Here is a 16,984-nt window from a genome sequence, read left to right as displayed (position 1 = left end):
TGCTATTTTTTTTTGTGTCTGCATGCCAAGTGACTTAGAGTTGGTTACATGTTGAAATTATCACTTAAGAACTTTTGTGATTGTGTGTGGTGTGATTGATTATCATTACAGACTAGAGCCTGTTAGTAAATATGTGGTTGCAGTAAGGTATATAAGTTCCGGGAGCTATGATTTATGCCTCTCCATACCATAAAAAAAATTAGGAAAAATAATTCAAAATTATAGTTATAGCAAAAAGATATAAAAATCCAAGATGGCAATATCTTTAAAGAGTGTCGGTACGTGTAGGCTGTAAAAAGATAGAAAGCTGACCAGCAACGTCCACCAAGTTTCCTATTTTAAAACTGATGCCGTATTGCAGCATGGCTACCGTTGTTAATTTATGACCTTTAAATTTACATCCATGGGAATCCCTTACGGGAAACTCCACAGAAGACATTAACAAGCTCACCGGCCTTGCGATAATTACAGCAAGGACTGGCAAATGGCTACAACCGTGAATAATTACTAGCGTGTTGTGTGAGAGGTTTGTAACGCATGTAGCTACAATGCATGTAGCTGCAACGCTAGAATAATTATTGTAGAATAATTTTGGCCACGATGGGTGTGTTTTTTTTTGTATTTTATATTTACTGTTGCCAATTTAGGGAACATACCAAGGATATCGTTATCACATTATAAAATACCAGGTCTTGAGAAACGGTTTGTTTATTGGGTATTCAGATTCCTATGAAGTCTCCCAAAAAATTATTAATGCTGGCAATATATAAATATTTACCTTACGCCAATCTTGCAATCTCCTGAGCGACGTGCACGCAAACATGCAGCTGCTCTTGGGATGTCTGATCGTTCCGTGAGACAAATCCTTCATTAAGAACTGCAATTTCGTGCATAAAAATTGGCAGTGTTGCAAAAACTTAAGCCATGTTTTTTTCTTTCATGAAAAATGGCACGCGAAGCCGTTCTTGACAATATGTCTCATGACGCCCTTGTGTTCTTTTGCAATGAGTCTCAATTTCATCTTTTCGTTTCATTAATAAGCATAACATGCGTTACTGCGGGATGGCACGAAACGCCAAGAACTTCATATGAGTAGCTCCTGCATGCGAAACGCACGACTTCCCTGAGTTGTTACGTTCTTTGAATTATTCCTGAAAGAGGGAAGATTAATTTAAAACCATTTTATGGACATAAATCATTGCTGGATTATATATAAAAACACCTCTTGAATGTATATAAAAGTAAATACGTAAATAAGTACACGGAGAACCAGTTGAAATCAGCTGATGTCAAATGTAAATGTCTAAACAGCACAGATAATTCTTTGGAAGGAATTTTGTCCAAAAAAAATTACAGCACAGACGAAATCAGTTGGTTGACAACGACGAGACACTTGCAAAAAGAACAGAAAACAGAGACAATAAACAAGTTTGGGCAAATCAGCGACAAACAGACAACTCAACGTTGATGAAACATATAATCGAGACAACACAACGATAACACTGCGTTTGTCTTGTTCTCACTTATCCTTGTTGTCCGTGAAATACAGTGCAAACCAGCAATAGTGTAGGTATGTCCATAAAATTGCTTTGCATCATTCCCTGAATTGTGTTTTATGAATCCCTTTAATTACTGTTTTTGACGATACCCCGATAAAATAAGGCAAGGGAAGGACTAAAAAACAATTCACTAAAGGCCCCGACACACGATAAGTCAAGCTCTCAGTTCTGACTGCTCAGTTCGAACTGACAGTATGGACTAAACTGTGGCCCTCTGCATACACGATCAGTCCAGGTTCTCATTTCAGACCAAACAGTCTGAGCTGACAGTTCGGACTTAACTGAAGTCTTTATTTAAGCATTCCCCACACACGATGAGTCTTGCAGATGCTATCTCTGTTGGATGTATTGTTTCACCATAGAATATGGAAGAAACTTTGGATGTTGCAATTGCAGTTGCACTTTGAGTTAGAAAAAAGTAAAAAAAAATAATAGCAAAGCAAAAAAAGTATAAACAAAGATGTCTCTCACGAGACTCAGCTGATGGACTGATGGGAGTTCGTCAGCCCATAAGTTCCGACTGATCAGTCTACCGTCCTTGCCCACACAAGGCAGCTCCGACTGTTAAGTTGAGACTGTTAAGTCCGAACTGACAGTTCGGGCTTTATAGGTGTACGAAGTGACAGTACCTACTCGGTTTTAAGTAAAATGAACATAAATATTTGTATAAGTAACAATCGTAACCATTGTGTATATCAGTTTTGTGTGTTGCAGGAATATCATAAATATATATATATATATATATATATATATATATATATATATATATATGATGTATCAAAACTCCAAAATCGCTCTTTGATGTCCCTGAGCATACAGCCTGTCCAGGAATGTGGGAAAGCAAATTAGTCCCCGACACCAAAATGTTTTCTCAGTGTAGCCTATGCCAAACAAAAATAAATATACGTATAACTTGATTATTTACGTGAAAATAGTCGATTACAGCTATTTTTTCAGTAAAATACACGGGACTTATGAACATGTTTAGTTTCATTTATTTTTAAAGCTTAATACGTGATATTTTAACATTACACATGTTTATATTTTTTTGTCAGCAACCATATCTCATCACGCCACTTATTACGCTAATTGTACAACGGCATTTACTCGAAACTTAGATGCATCTAAAAACTACAAACCCATGCCAGTATTTGTGACCAACGGACAAATTCAGATGTGATACAAATCGTGGTGATCAGTAACTTACAGCGGAAGAAGTCCTATCCAACAGCTCAGAAAACCCGCGCCACATTAAAAACATAAAAATAACAAAAAAATATGTGAGTTATGGACTAGGAGGCAGAAGTCGGAACTGGTTCTGAAGCGTCCCGCATAATACTGACGTATGGTCCCTGCCGTCAGCGAACCGGACCGAGAAGAAAAAGCGAAATGGATCGGGTTAACCGTAAAGAAAAAAAAGAAGAAAAAAAAAAGGCCGCCGATGCAACTGCCCGAGGTCGCCCGAGAACAGCGGAGGCCGTAGGAGACGAAGAAGAACTCGAGACGAGTGTGGAAGCAAACGGAAACGCAACAGTAACGTCGGCGGCGTTACGTCATCGGGCTGTATACCCCCCCTCCCCTTCCCTTGTACATCCTCCTCCGCGAGGAATCCCGTTCTCTTGTTTCCCCTCCTGTGAGAGCACCTTGAATCCCCTCCCCCCCTTCTTGTAGGTCTCCTTCGGGAGTTCTTTCGCCCTCCTCTCATTCTTCACTTCTTCTTCTCACGCAAATCCTTTTCTGCGGGCTGTCTCCCATTCCTGTCCGTTGTTTTCTTCCTGAGGGCGGCGAAGGGGAGGAACGTAATTCCGCGGATGAATCGGGAGACAGCCCCTCCTCCGCTCGGGGGATGGGGTACGACGGGAGGGGAGACGGTCTGGCCGGCCTGTTTCACCACACACCCGGGGCGCGACTAGCCCGCGGGAGACAACCCCTTCCGGGGTGGCCCGGCGGGGGCGCGCGCCGCGTATAAAACCCGCGGGCGGCCGGCGGGCACGCGTCAGTCCGTGTTCGCTCGTTGTCGGCGGTTCGTGCTGCCATCTCCCGGCCGCAGGACCAGAACCAAGCCATGGAGTCGCTCAAGGTGCGTCCTGCCGCGAAGAACAGTTCGATACCCACAGGAGCTTTACTTACCTCGCGGGAATAGTCGCGGGTGCCGACCTACTCGCGAAACGTATTTCATTAAGGGTTTATTTATTTTCTTAAGTCATGTCCAGGTGTTGGAATCGAACTCACGATCGATGGGCCAAGAATAATCCGTTAGTTTCAGGCTTCGATGTTGTCTGGCGTGCTACACGCTCATGTTGGTTGTTTAATTTTTTTTTGTTTTGTTTATTATTTTGAAGGCTGCTGCTGTAAATTGTCTCACCATGTAACTTGCTTTTCTTGTTCGGTCGCAATTTGTTTTGTCAAATATTTACATTACTTTATTTGCGAGCTGCATTGCGAGACTTCTTGCCATTATCATATTACTCTTAGTTAATATCTGGTGATAATTTGAGAAGAAATAGAAATGCTATCTGGACAAAACGATTAAATAACAAGCTTGGCGCGTCTCAATAGCCAAATGTTTTTATTTTCTGTCATAAATACGTTAAGTAGGTAGGCCGTGGTACAATTTTTTGCTATTATTTAGATTAATAAGATGATGTGGTGTACACGGATGATCATAAGTGAAGACCAAACGTTTAGATAAGCTATAATGTGTCACGCAGCATTGACAGACCAAACTGTAGTTTTAAAATCAATCTGTGAAGAAAAACTATGATTGTATTTATGTATGTATTTGATTATATTTAATCTTAATTTTATGAATACTCTTGGATGTCAAAATTAATGATGGCACGGTAGAATAACACGTCACGACATAAGTCTGTAGTTGAAAACGTTTTAGTTTAACAAACCACAATAGCTTTGATTTTACACCGATTCTTACTCGTAGATGAATAGACAAATATCCTTTCAGAGGCTGAAATATTTTAAAACTTGTATTTAATGAAGCTATAGCTACTTTTGATAACTATTATAACAGCTTTTGGTTTTTTACGAAACCACCTTGAAGTTGGATCACAAGCGGTTGGCGGCAGTGTAGATACCTACTCCTTGCGGCTTGTGTCAAAAGTTTGAGCATTAGCGGTAAAGAAATATAACTTAAAGCGTCATTACCTGCTATAATCTGAGTATATTTTGGCAAACGATTAAGAAAAATTAAAAATACATATATAATATTAAAATGTTTCTGGTTTTATGTTTCGTTCAATAGTCAGGAAAACGGAGACGGAAAAGTGAAGTTATTTCAGAAATTCATGGAAAAATCAAAATCAGAATGGCTCAGCCGAAAGCCGGGTTATCATGAGTGCAATTCTAGTGACTTATTAGTGCGCCACATTTATCGGGACCAGAACAATTAATCTAATGCTCAAACATATGAAAGTAAGGCAGGATTTTTTGTTGTGCCACGAATAAATGATACATTACTTTTAAATGCGTATAATATGTAAAAAAAAAATATCACTTTAGCGATTTTGTTCTTTCAGCCACCAGGTTAAAGTGTCTTAAAATATGAACAACAATAGTTCTCATTTCTCAACCTGGTTTTCATAGCTTTCATAACCATAAATAAGTTAAATTAAATTTTTACGGTGCTAAACGCCACAATTTGAACGTTATTTGGGTATTTTTCCAATGTAATTGACATACGTAAGTTTATGTTCATACCTAGTAGCTCATCACCAATAATAATCTTTGCAATGAGTTAAAACTTTATTTTCAATTCTGGCATACTTAAATAATACATTATTATTTTCTTTTACATTTATTTTAACTCATTTATGTCTACATACCTAAATAGTGACATAACGCACATAAATACATGCACTAGTTTAAATTACCCGTCCGGAAGAAGTTTTTTTTCTGCTTCCGCGAAGAATCGAACCCACGATCTCTTAGTCACTGCGTGGACAATAATGACAGGTGCGGCACATTGAATCAATAGATTTTCATATTTACTGATTGTGATTTTTTATTTATAAATTTGTTGTAACTTGTGACATGTTATTTTTTTTTACCCTATTTGGACCGGTATTCCATGACACAAAAATAAGTGTTTAGGTGTTGAATAGTCTACACCTGTACCCGAACCGTATTTCTAGTGCACTACAGGACACAGCTAGTCCCTTATTCTTAGGGAAAATATTTTGGAGTTCTATCCGCTGCCGATCTGTTGCTCGAATTCCGCTCATGCGCAGAGCTCGCATGATTTCGTCCAGATGGCGGACCCACGTCTGGTGCCATGAACTCGTATATATTAATTTTTTTGTGATCATCGGGGTATATTCCAAGAGTGTTGGTGTGGCAAATGAAACTTTGTATAGCGAAACTATCCTGGAATACATTTTAATTGTCATGACAAGAAATAAACGCAACTTATAAAGTACTTAAGAAAATTAGAAATGTGGTTAAATTTCGGTGCAATTGTGCTACTATCTCAGTATTTTTTTCCGTAAAAATTGTATCGATGGTTGCGAAACGTTCACTAGAATGCGTTGAAACCAGTTTCTAGCTCCGCGCGGGCCGATCTGTTCCCTCATTGGGATTCTGTTTGGACACGTGGTGGAACACGGCCCGCAAGTTAGCTCACAGCTGCATCCCAACACGACAGTGCTTATTCAGCTACCCTAACCCGAACGTCTTGTAATACCGTCCACGGACATTACAAATTCACGCTCACTCGGGACTCGAACCTGGAACACCTCGAACCGAAAGCCGGCTAGGCTACGGAGGTGGGCTCCACCTAGGCCGTGTACGAATTCAAGTATGCAGTTGCCTACTTGTGACCTTGCGTATTCCACTTACTCTTGACAGATCAGGACCGGTTCAATGTTTGGGCTCTTCACGCGGCATTAGCCAGCCGGACGGTTATCAACATTATATTTTTCAACACATAAATTTTATTTAAACATTTTTTTTCCCACTGAAATTAGTCATTTTAACACTTCACTGCTGTCACACGAATTTACGGCATTTTACCATTTTACTTTATGTTTCTTGCATCTGTTTCGTAGTTAGGATGGGAACCTACGTGTATGTATTGATTGAAACTTCCTTCGTAACATGTTTCAACATTAATTTTTCATGAATGTTTTTCATTTCAGTTATAAACAAAGTGAAAACGACTTTACGAAGTTTTGATTAATTAAAAGTTTTATAAAATGTAATACAAAAAGTTTTTTTTTTTTTTTTTTTTTGCCAAAATGACGACGTGTGTCAACATAAAGTACGCGAGATGTACACAGATCCGTTTACGTGCATACTTCACTTCCAATTCGTGGGCACGGCCTTATAGACACCCGGTAGGGACGAAGTATGTAAAAATAAAATTTTTATTTATCATTTGAGTCATTCACAAGCGAGAACTATTTGTTAAAACAATCATGTTAGTTAACAGTGAGCAGATAAATAATTATGGACACGTTGATACTCTGAGATGTTGACATTTTGGAAAGCTTAGCTTGCGCGCAGGTCCGAATGTCATATTTAACATGCTGTGTTTACTTCAAGGAATGTAACGGTGGAAAAAATCTTCAGATGTACCGCAAAGTTATTTCAGAACGTAATGGCTTTTACTCCCTCGAACACGGCAAGCGTTCAGAGGTATGCGTTGCTCTCGAATAGAAAGTTAATACGTCTACAACTGCTCGTAAGTCTACGTGCCGAATCCAACGGTGGTAATGAATGATGTTCTGGGGCATTTCGCTTCGCTCCGCTGGAGAGGCGGCGAAGCTGTCCGTGGATGGTGGAGAGTTAACAAGAGCAGGCCAGGCGACAATTAAAACTTTCGCTCTCGCAGTTCGCACGACTTTGAAAGGAAAGAAAGTTTATTGCACCGGCGTGATAAACTCTACAATCTCGTTTCACTTCAACCCCTTAACAAAACGATTTTTTTTCCCACACGTACTTGCGTCATAGGCTCTATACAAAACGTTTCTTTGTTATATTTTGAACATAATTTCTCTGTTTATTTATTAAATAAAGTTTTCACGTAAACATCATTTTAGTATAATTATAATATTGTTTTTAAAAGCAATTTAATATGTTCTCAGTTGGCCTAATGCAATGACGTTAAGGTTTTAACTAATTATAATATATAAATATTCTCTTGATTAGAAATGTTATTTAATTGGTTTTATGCAGATTGTTTTTACCGTCAAGGCCAGCTAGCCAGAATAAGAAAGAAATGCTGTTACACGTGGCCTTACTCGCTTGTTCAGTGGCTTGAAAGTTTGTCAAGGTATTAAGCGGGGGACGCGCTAAACAGCGCCGAAAGAGGCCTCGGTAATTAAGGGGCTCGTGCTCGGAGGTCAGCCGCTGAATTAGCAGGAGCTGAGCTCCGAGTGGGCCGTGAGGTGTGCTGGGACGTGCCCACGTAGCGAGACAGAGATGTGCATGAGGCTATAAGGGAACAGAGTACAATGATTGAAAACAAAAAAAATGTGCGTGTCCCAATACACGAACACTTGCAGCATTGTGTCAGTTCAAGTTTTTTTTTAATTTACATCTAATTTAAAAAAACAAGTTAGTTATGACATTTTAAGGCCTTTAAAATTACACCAAGCTAAACATCAACTAGACGCAAAAATTTTTGTTTGGCAATATTGACAAAAATTCACATTTTCTGAACCGGGGAAATGTCTTGACCAAAATAAACCTACAAATTTGGTTTATGGGCGTATGAAAAGTAAAACATTTCATACTCACTTGTACATGACGAAACCTTGAGGTTCGTAACAATTATGTACAAACGTTTTTTTTTTTTACTGCGTTCTTTCAAATCCTAAAACTCTTGAAACTTCTGCTCAAGAAATTTTTTTATCAGGTTTGTGTATTTTATTCATATATGTATATTTTAGTGTCAGTCACAGTAAACCATAATATTGGCATAAGCATAAAATATTTATAAAACTAATATAACAATAATTTGCATTGAGAATAAAGGAGCAATTTTGTCTTACGAGACCGCAGCAATTCTACTTTATATGCCCAACTAACTTTGATTAAATATTAAATCATTTAACTGCCTCATGTAAATCACTGATAGCTGTTATTGATGTGGAAAAATAAATTTTAAAATTTGAATTTTTTCTCGGCAGAGTATGTATTTATATAGTTGTACGGACGTAGTAAAACAACCCACTCGCTCTTTAAATGATGCATGCAATGGGGAATTTTTATATAATGCAGTTTTTAGGAATAACGAATTCGCACTGCAATGGCGTATGTCCAAAAAAACTACATTAATTCAACTCAACTCGTACATCCCATTAAACGTGCAGTAAAATAATGCAGGATACTAGTCATGCGAGCTTGATGCAAAACCTGTTATACCACCTTTGTTAATTTATACAACGTTTTACCGGAATGGTTCATCCTTTAACATTTGCGATGTTGCGAAATTCCAAGGTATTTGTATAGGTGATTAATAAATTGTGATTAATACTTGCGTGTGTCACCAAAGTGAACACTTAAATTTTTAAAGTTTTTAACCGATATTTTACAACAAATCTAAAACCGTTGAGTTAAATGTTTGTTTGGAAAACAATCAGGAAAATTTACAAATATTTAAATAGCATTTGAACAGAAATATTTTCGCTGGGTAATAAAAATTCTCAACATGTGTCATGTCACTGAGTTTAGTAGTAAATTTTATTCCATGGAAAATTTCTATACAGATAAATCGATTTTTTACAGGCAAAAGAAGTTGACTTTTATGATTTTTTTATTCATAAAAATGATAATATCTAAGTATGATTGTAATTATGCGTTTATTTATAATATGACCTTAATTCATTTTGAGAGCAAGCGAACAACGTAATAGAATAAAGTATAGAGAAAATCTTCAAATGATAGGCTGCCTGTTCTCTTTTCATATGTCTTACAGTACGAAAGATGAAACAAACAGAGAATCACATTCAGAGAATGATCTAAGTTGGCAATAAAAAAAATTATATTACAATTGAAGTTCTGAAAATACTGCACTGTTAATAATGAATCGATTTCGTAGAGTGGCGTGGGTACTATTTTGTACATTGCACAACAACCCACGTTATCCTCTGAAAATCCTTTTCGAGCTTCTGTGTTTGCATTCACAGAAGTATTTCTTAGTTTACCTGCTGACCTCAGTAGCGCATTCGGTTGCAGGCCACCTTCCGTGCGAGAGATCATGGGTTCGAGTCCCGGGCCGGTCAAGAGTGGATGTTTGTATCGTCTAAATACGGTAAAAATATGTCGAAGTCAATGAAACTGTCAAAAAAAAAGAACGTGTCAATAATAAATCACTAATGACTTGTTGGTGACAAAAATTTACAAAACGGTAAATAAATATGAAAATTTGTATTCTTATTATAGACCTCTAAAATCCGAAACTCTCAATGATAAATCGGCATTGTTTCCGGTGGTGACTAAAAATTACACACTTATACATAGATGTCGAAACTCGGTACAATCCTCCATGATTCAGGCTTTTATATTCCCATGAATTCATTCTCAAACATTCCTGACTTTTGACGACGAGGCCTACATATGTAAATAAGATTTATTTTGTGTCCTAAACCCGAGACGTGAGTGGCCTTTATCACGAAGAAAAATTTTTTTACAGAGGTTAATTTAAATGTTTTTTTAATAAATGATAATTTCTTTTACCCACTGTTCTCCTTGAACGTCACTCAGTAATTGTTCCCTAAGTGATGTGCGCAAATTCGTGAAGGACACGTGCGTGGGCCACGTTAGCTGCGCTGACTTGCTCATTTCGGCTCCACTTACCTCTCGTCCATCAAGAGCTGCCTCCTTGTTTGGTCGAGGCCAGGATTTTTTTTCGGTGGGTGGGGGAGGGGGGCGGGGGGGGGGGGGGGGAATTGGTAATTCGACTTCGGAAATGATTCACGGTCGAAGCTTCTATACTCGAATCGTGTCTTTCCTGTGCGGGAAGGTGCCTGTCGTCGAGTTTCGACCTCTCAAAGACAGCGGGGTTCATTACAGACGTGTGCACGCGATGGAACAGGGATGCTGAAAATTATCGGCCGTGTCCTGTAGTGATTTTTATGAAACAAAAAAAAAAGACAGTAATCAGGAAGACTGTTCGTGATACGAAATTCTGTCCTTTATAACTCGAGTATATTTTCTTACCCTTGCACAAATTCGATGAGTTACTATATCTTAATAGTGTCAAGATCTCAATAACGTGTGTATTAAAAATAAACTGGTACATATATATATATATATATATATATATATATATTATGCTTATTTAAATTTAGCCCTAGTATTGTGACCACAGAAATAATAAGAAAACAACTTGAATATTATATTTCATGGTTTTATTTTCAGCTAGAATGTGATTCAGATTATTGAGGAGGGGGGCGAGGAGTAGGAAATATCTGAATTCCAAACAGAGTAGCTAAGACTTGGATTTTTAATATTCTTTTGACGTGACAACGTCTAATAAATCGATGAACGCCGGCTGCACGCACGAAAAAGTGTCCCACTATGGATGTCCTACTACGGATGTGTCCTGTTTGCTCATTGTACGCATGCGTGGCATCTCTCTTCCACTCGATTGGAACAACCATCGATTTGACTTTTCAATCATATTTTCGTCGTTTGAATTATTAATATTATGTAATTTAACGATCGTCCACCGATTTTCAGCACAATCGGTACGGTTATTTAAAAGTAATGTTGAAAATTCAAATACGTTTTGAACTAACAATGGTGTTTTACAGTTACATAATAATAATTCAAATTACACCCGGGATCTTTTGCACAATGTTTTAAAAAATATTGTAACACATTATAAATAAGTTTGGTGTATTTGGGATGCGTATTTGTTATAAAATCGTGTTAATATTATACCCCTACCGTGAACAAAGTATTTATAAATATATATATATATATATATATATATATATATATATAACATTTGAAACTACATTACTTTAGGATGGTTTCGTGGGCGTGTGGTTAGCGTTCCTATCTGTTTAACTAAAGGTTATCGGTTCGTAACCCGGCAGCTGCGAAATTTTTTTTTTTGATACTTGTAAAAATAAATATGGCGCACGCAAAATTTCAAAAGTAATAAATATATTTGAATTAATGAATGCAAATAAAAGGAAATGTATTAATTCAATTGCACATTTCATTTAACTCCTTTGTATCCATACAAAATAGTAATAATTCAATAAAAATGATTCAATTTTATTCATAAAAGTATGCAGAGGTAGATTTTATCATGCAAAAGATTGAAAAATTAAAAAAAAATTCTTCCTCAAAGAATATAATATTTTTAATGCCTAAATGGTTTGGTTGCAAAACCTATTACGGCTCAGTCTCAGGCCGAATATGATATTTCCTTTTCTTCTGGATCAATCATTTCATCAATGTTTTGTTATGACGTTGTCACGTTAAACAATCGTCCGTAAACCGACTTTACAGACAACCAATTTTTTAATTAGATTTTTTGCTGCACTTGAACAGTTTCCGTTTAAAATTGAGCTAAAATTGATTCGTAATACAGCTTCAGCGGAAATTAATCTTCTCTCTCTGTCCTTCGCGAAATTTTTTTATCTTACCCATGCCTAAAAAAATTTAATCCTTTTTATTTAATTTGCTGCCCATAGAATGGATTTTCAGGTCAGGTTTCTGTTTAATGATGCATAGATTTTGTGTGAATTTGGTTGAAACAAGCCTGTAGCATATAGTATTCAGCATGTTAATTTTACCTGCGAAATTATAAAGTTCTATGACTAACTCATCACTGAAAATATATACTAAGCCATGATTTTAATATTGACTACTGTAAGCTTTGAAAAGTACACCTTCCATAATACCACAATAACGGTTAATATTATACTAAATATTTTTCTTTAAATGTGCGTTCTACATTTTAATTCTATCTCCAGTATTGGAATCAGAAATATTGCATATTTAAACGTAATACTTTAAGCTCTCTTTTGGTAAGTTGTCTATTTATGATGTGTTAAACCCAAACAGGTATCTGCTTTACTAGCGATTCATATGCAGAGCAACTTTCCAGTTTACTGATGTTCCATTCAATTAACACCATTAATTTATGTTTATTTGTACCTAACTTGGTTAAAAATTGGAAGGGTAAAAATATTTATCACCAACTACTTTTATCAAATTATGAAATATATATTATGAAAATAATATTTTTATACGTATAAGTACCGATCTTTGGGTAGTCACATATCAACTCTTAATAAGGTTATATTTGCGGCGGAGTTGAATCCATATTTATTATAATATAGTATACAAATAGTATGGAATATAGTAGACGTTGCCGGCAATTGGTGAGTTTTCTCGTAGATCTCTTGGCATTCCACTGATTCAAAATTCGTGTTGCTTCAAACCACTCATCATTTTCAAAATGTCCTGGATGTTAACTAGACTTTGAAAGAGGACTAATAGGAAACGAACAAACCCATCTTGATGACAATATTTTATAGGCCAACCTTTAATAGTGAAATTTTGTGTCATCAAAGCATAGTTAGTATATTATTGAGTGGGTAAAACTTTAAATGATTGGCTTCTCCGAATAGTTTTTCCTGTTACGTCACTGTCATTTAATATGAATGCATATTTTTAGAATAACTATAACCAGGGGCCAATTCATGGTTTATACTTAATTGAAACTACATTTTGAACTTGAGTATTATAAAACTTCTTATATTAATTTTAACACTTAAAACTGAAATATGAGCCTACAGAAAGAAGCAATAGGTGAAGGCTTCTTACTCAGCTGAAATTGCAGGTATTGTAACATCTCACCTTGCATCACCCAAAATAACCTACTACCGTCTCTGATTTTTGCAAAACATTTTCCAAACTTTGGCGGAAGGGTGGATGTATCCTCCGTAACCATCCTCCCTTCCTCTTCACCATGCGTTCTTGATAATAATACTGACAAATTAAACTATTTTAAACTATCAGGAACTCTCCTGTTGGGTGCTTTTAACCTTTAGGGGGATTAGGCCCCGTAATTTTTAATTTTTCTATCTTTTTGCTATAATTATATTTTTGAATTATTTATCCCAATTTTCAGCAAGCCATGGCACAAAGCATACCTCCCAAACCTTCTATACCTTGTTGCAACCACATATATGTACTAACAGGTTCTACCCTGTAAGCGTCGTAAGGAAATAACTTTTTGCTCAACGCGGGCGACTAAAACTAACGCCAGTCCACAAGTGACTTCAACAAGTAGCCAAAGCTATATTCTATGCCATGTCAAACCAAATTAACACGAAAACTTTATTGCAAGTGGTGTCAAAATATTTGAAGTTGCATGATGGCGAGGCTTAATCCACCTTAATGGAGCAAAATTTTAATATTAAAACATTAAAAAAAAATTGTCATGGCCTAGAAAGTGTTGGAACCTAGATAGTGTCTTCCGGTTTCTGTCTTTATCTCCATCTTAATTTAGTCATTTGTTTGGAAGAATTACGGAGGAACGTAAGGCTGAAGGTGAGGAATGAAGGCTTTCCGTCAAACGGTGACGTTCACCAACATTTTATTGGCGCGTGTTTCCGACGGCGCGCTAAGTGCGACCTTCGGTGCGTGTGTGTGTGTGTGAGTGTGTGTGTGAGAAAGAGAGAGAGGAGATATGCCGTCTTGTCGCGCCAATACTCGCACGTATGCGGATGTCTTGGAGCAGGAGGAGGGGTTAGAGGAATGCGTTTTGTCAAAGCGGAAGAACCCAAGCGGGGAAAAACCGATCGAAGAGGCGGGACAGTCAAGACACCGGACTTGCGGTTGGTAGCAGTGGGTGGCAACATGTACCAAGTAGTGTTTAAAATCGACACGATAGATAGCGCTACTATAGCCAGCTAGTTATGTTGTAGATTCATACAGACGGTTAAAACTTACAATTACATAATAATTGATATGTTTATGATATAATTGAATAATAAATAGTAGAAAAAACACATTTCTTTATTTCATATTATTATCTTTAATGTGCTTGTTACGGTAATGTGTTACCGCATGATTTCTTCTATAATAACTGTAGAAAATGAAATTACCAGGTATACCTAATATAGTCCATAACGTAAAAAAGTAACAGTATTTCAAATGAAAAAATTTTCTGCATTTTGAAACTGTATCAAGCATTTTGACAATAAACAAGTCTTCAGGCGTTTATTACTATTAATACTCTAATTTACGTGAGAATAAAATGTCTCCATTCTAGTTTTAAAAAAAATACTGTTCACAATCGATTTTTCCAAAACATTCTATCGTCACGCTCTTTCAATTATGTTACTTTATTTGTAGATCATAGATGGCAGTGTAGTCGGTGATTTTGCGCGAGTAAAGGAAAAAAAACGTTGAGTTTCCAGTCTACATTAAGAAAATTGGTCGTTGGTCGGTAGGTCCTGGGGTTCGAAAGCCTCATCCAGCCTTCCTGAACGAGATTTTTTTTTCGTATTTCGTCGACATCCCACCAGGCAAAAGGTCCGGAAATGTTCCTAAGAGATTTATGTGGTTAGTGACGTGGGATATTAAGTGCGACGCTCTCTGGTGCTTCAAGCGCGGTATCGCCTCTAAACGCAAGGCGCGCAGTCTTTTCGTTGCGCACAGGGCAACGAGATATGAGAAATGAGATCTGATAGGAGTCCTTAACATTATATGGCGGATAAATGTCGTTGAAGTTGTAATACAAGTCCCTTAGGTGCTCTGAAGTTTCTGTACCGGGTGTTTAAGGCCTAAAATTATTGTGAAAACACGCGTTAGCAGAATAATTTTTAGGCATAAAAAACCCGTTACAGATTATTGAAAGCGCTCAAGGTATTTGCATTACACCCTCATCTATATAGTAAAACGGTCATCGATCACATATCATTGTTGTCCTATGCACGACTAGAATACTGCGCGCCAGTACATAGACTTGCGCTTAGAGGCGATACCGTGCTGTAAGCATCATCGAGCATAGCACTTATTATTCCGCCTCACTAACATAGGTTTACACCTTAAAATTATTATTTTTAACCTTTAACAAACAATTAAACTAACTACAAAAACACACTCACTTTTATAAAGCTCATAAAAATAACGATCACATCCACTTCTTATTCCATTTTTGCAATATTTTATTGTTTGATGAGAAATTTAATAACAGGTTTCCTGAATGTATTATATATAGGCCTATATATTTCGCGAAAGGATTTTGACACTAGTTGCGTGTTAAAACACTGTAGCATTCCTTGTGTCGTGATTGGTTAAGTTTCTTTCAGGAACACGCCTACCGTCGGTACAAAAATAACATGTTTTTTTTTTTTTTTTGCGAAAGAAAAGGCGTTCTGAATGGGCTGACCAAATAAGGCAATAGCCTCTCTCACAAACGGCCGCCAGTTACAACGAAGGCACAGCTGGGGTGGGAATACCATACTCCAGTCTAACGAGGGATTGGAAACTTTCGCAAAGACCACCTGTCCCAAGCTAAGGAGATTATTCAGGCTTGTTCACACAGTTCCTTGGATGTCAAGCTTCTCAGACGTAAAGCCTAAACAACAGGAGGAAGGGGGCAATGGCGTATCAAGACGTTCGCCTCTGAAGGCGCACTATTCTACTATTCATATGGACTGGAGATCAGGCGAACGAAATACATTATGGCCATCAAATAATGTCCCAGTTATAAAATTTAATATTATCAACTGTAAGTGTTGTAAAGTATTGGTTCAAGGTCACAATTAAAGGGTAACTCAAACAGTTTTAGATAAGTGCATGCGCGAAAGCTGCTTTGTTGTTTTCTCTATTACTGAGCGAATGAATTGCTCATTCCACAATTAGTAGAGGGTGAAACTATTAACTTTATTTGGCAGCAGGTTGGAGCCCCTCCCTATTGGAGTCTCATGTATGCGAGTGGTTGAACGTCGATGTTCCTGACCGTTTGATGCGCCTTAATGATCGAGATGACAGAGTTCTTTTGCTGGCTTCCCCGTTCACCTGACATAACGCCATGCGATTATTTTTTCCTTCGAGGCTTCATAAAAGATCGTGTCTACGTTCTACCGCTACCTAATGATTTTCCAGAGTTGAGACACGGAATAGAAGAGTCTGTCGCTTCCATTACTCCGCACGTGTAACCAAATTGTGGGAAGAACTGTACTTTAGGTAGTATGTGTGCCATATAACTATAATGCACAAATTGAAGAATTGTAAAAACAAAAGATGGTAGTTTAACTTCAGTTTGATGTATGGTTTGTCGTAAATAGTCGAAATTAAAATGTTATAATACACTATCTAAACTGGGATATTCATTTATGGAAATACCGAATAGTTGAGATTTTATATTATTCACACTTAACCATCTTTTATGATACTAATGCAATTGCCGTATATCATTGTTGGAACTGTAA

General features: G+C 37.1%; 1 protein-coding gene across 1 annotated transcript in view; it reads left to right on the top strand.

The window, feature by feature from the left end:
* The first annotated feature begins 3,560 nt into the window (after nucleotides 1-3,560).
* LOC134535028 (nematocyst expressed protein 4-like) overlaps nucleotides 3,561-16,984 on the top strand; it is a 50,193-nt gene continuing 36,769 nt past the window's right edge. The window contains exon 1 of the mRNA XM_063373863.1: nucleotides 3,561-3,639. Within this exon, the coding sequence (XP_063229933.1) occupies nucleotides 3,625-3,639 (15 nt within the window). The 5' untranslated portion in view covers nucleotides 3,561-3,624. The remainder of the gene's footprint in view (nucleotides 3,640-16,984) is intronic.

The sequence above is a fragment of the Bacillus rossius genome, chromosome 1 (genome assembly GCF_032445375.1).
Source record: "Bacillus rossius redtenbacheri isolate Brsri chromosome 1, Brsri_v3, whole genome shotgun sequence".
In the NCBI taxonomy this organism is placed as follows: domain Eukaryota; kingdom Metazoa; phylum Arthropoda; class Insecta; order Phasmatodea; family Bacillidae; genus Bacillus; species Bacillus rossius.
Note: the sequence above shows the minus strand (reverse complement) of the source record. Positions and strands in the feature narration are given on the sequence as shown.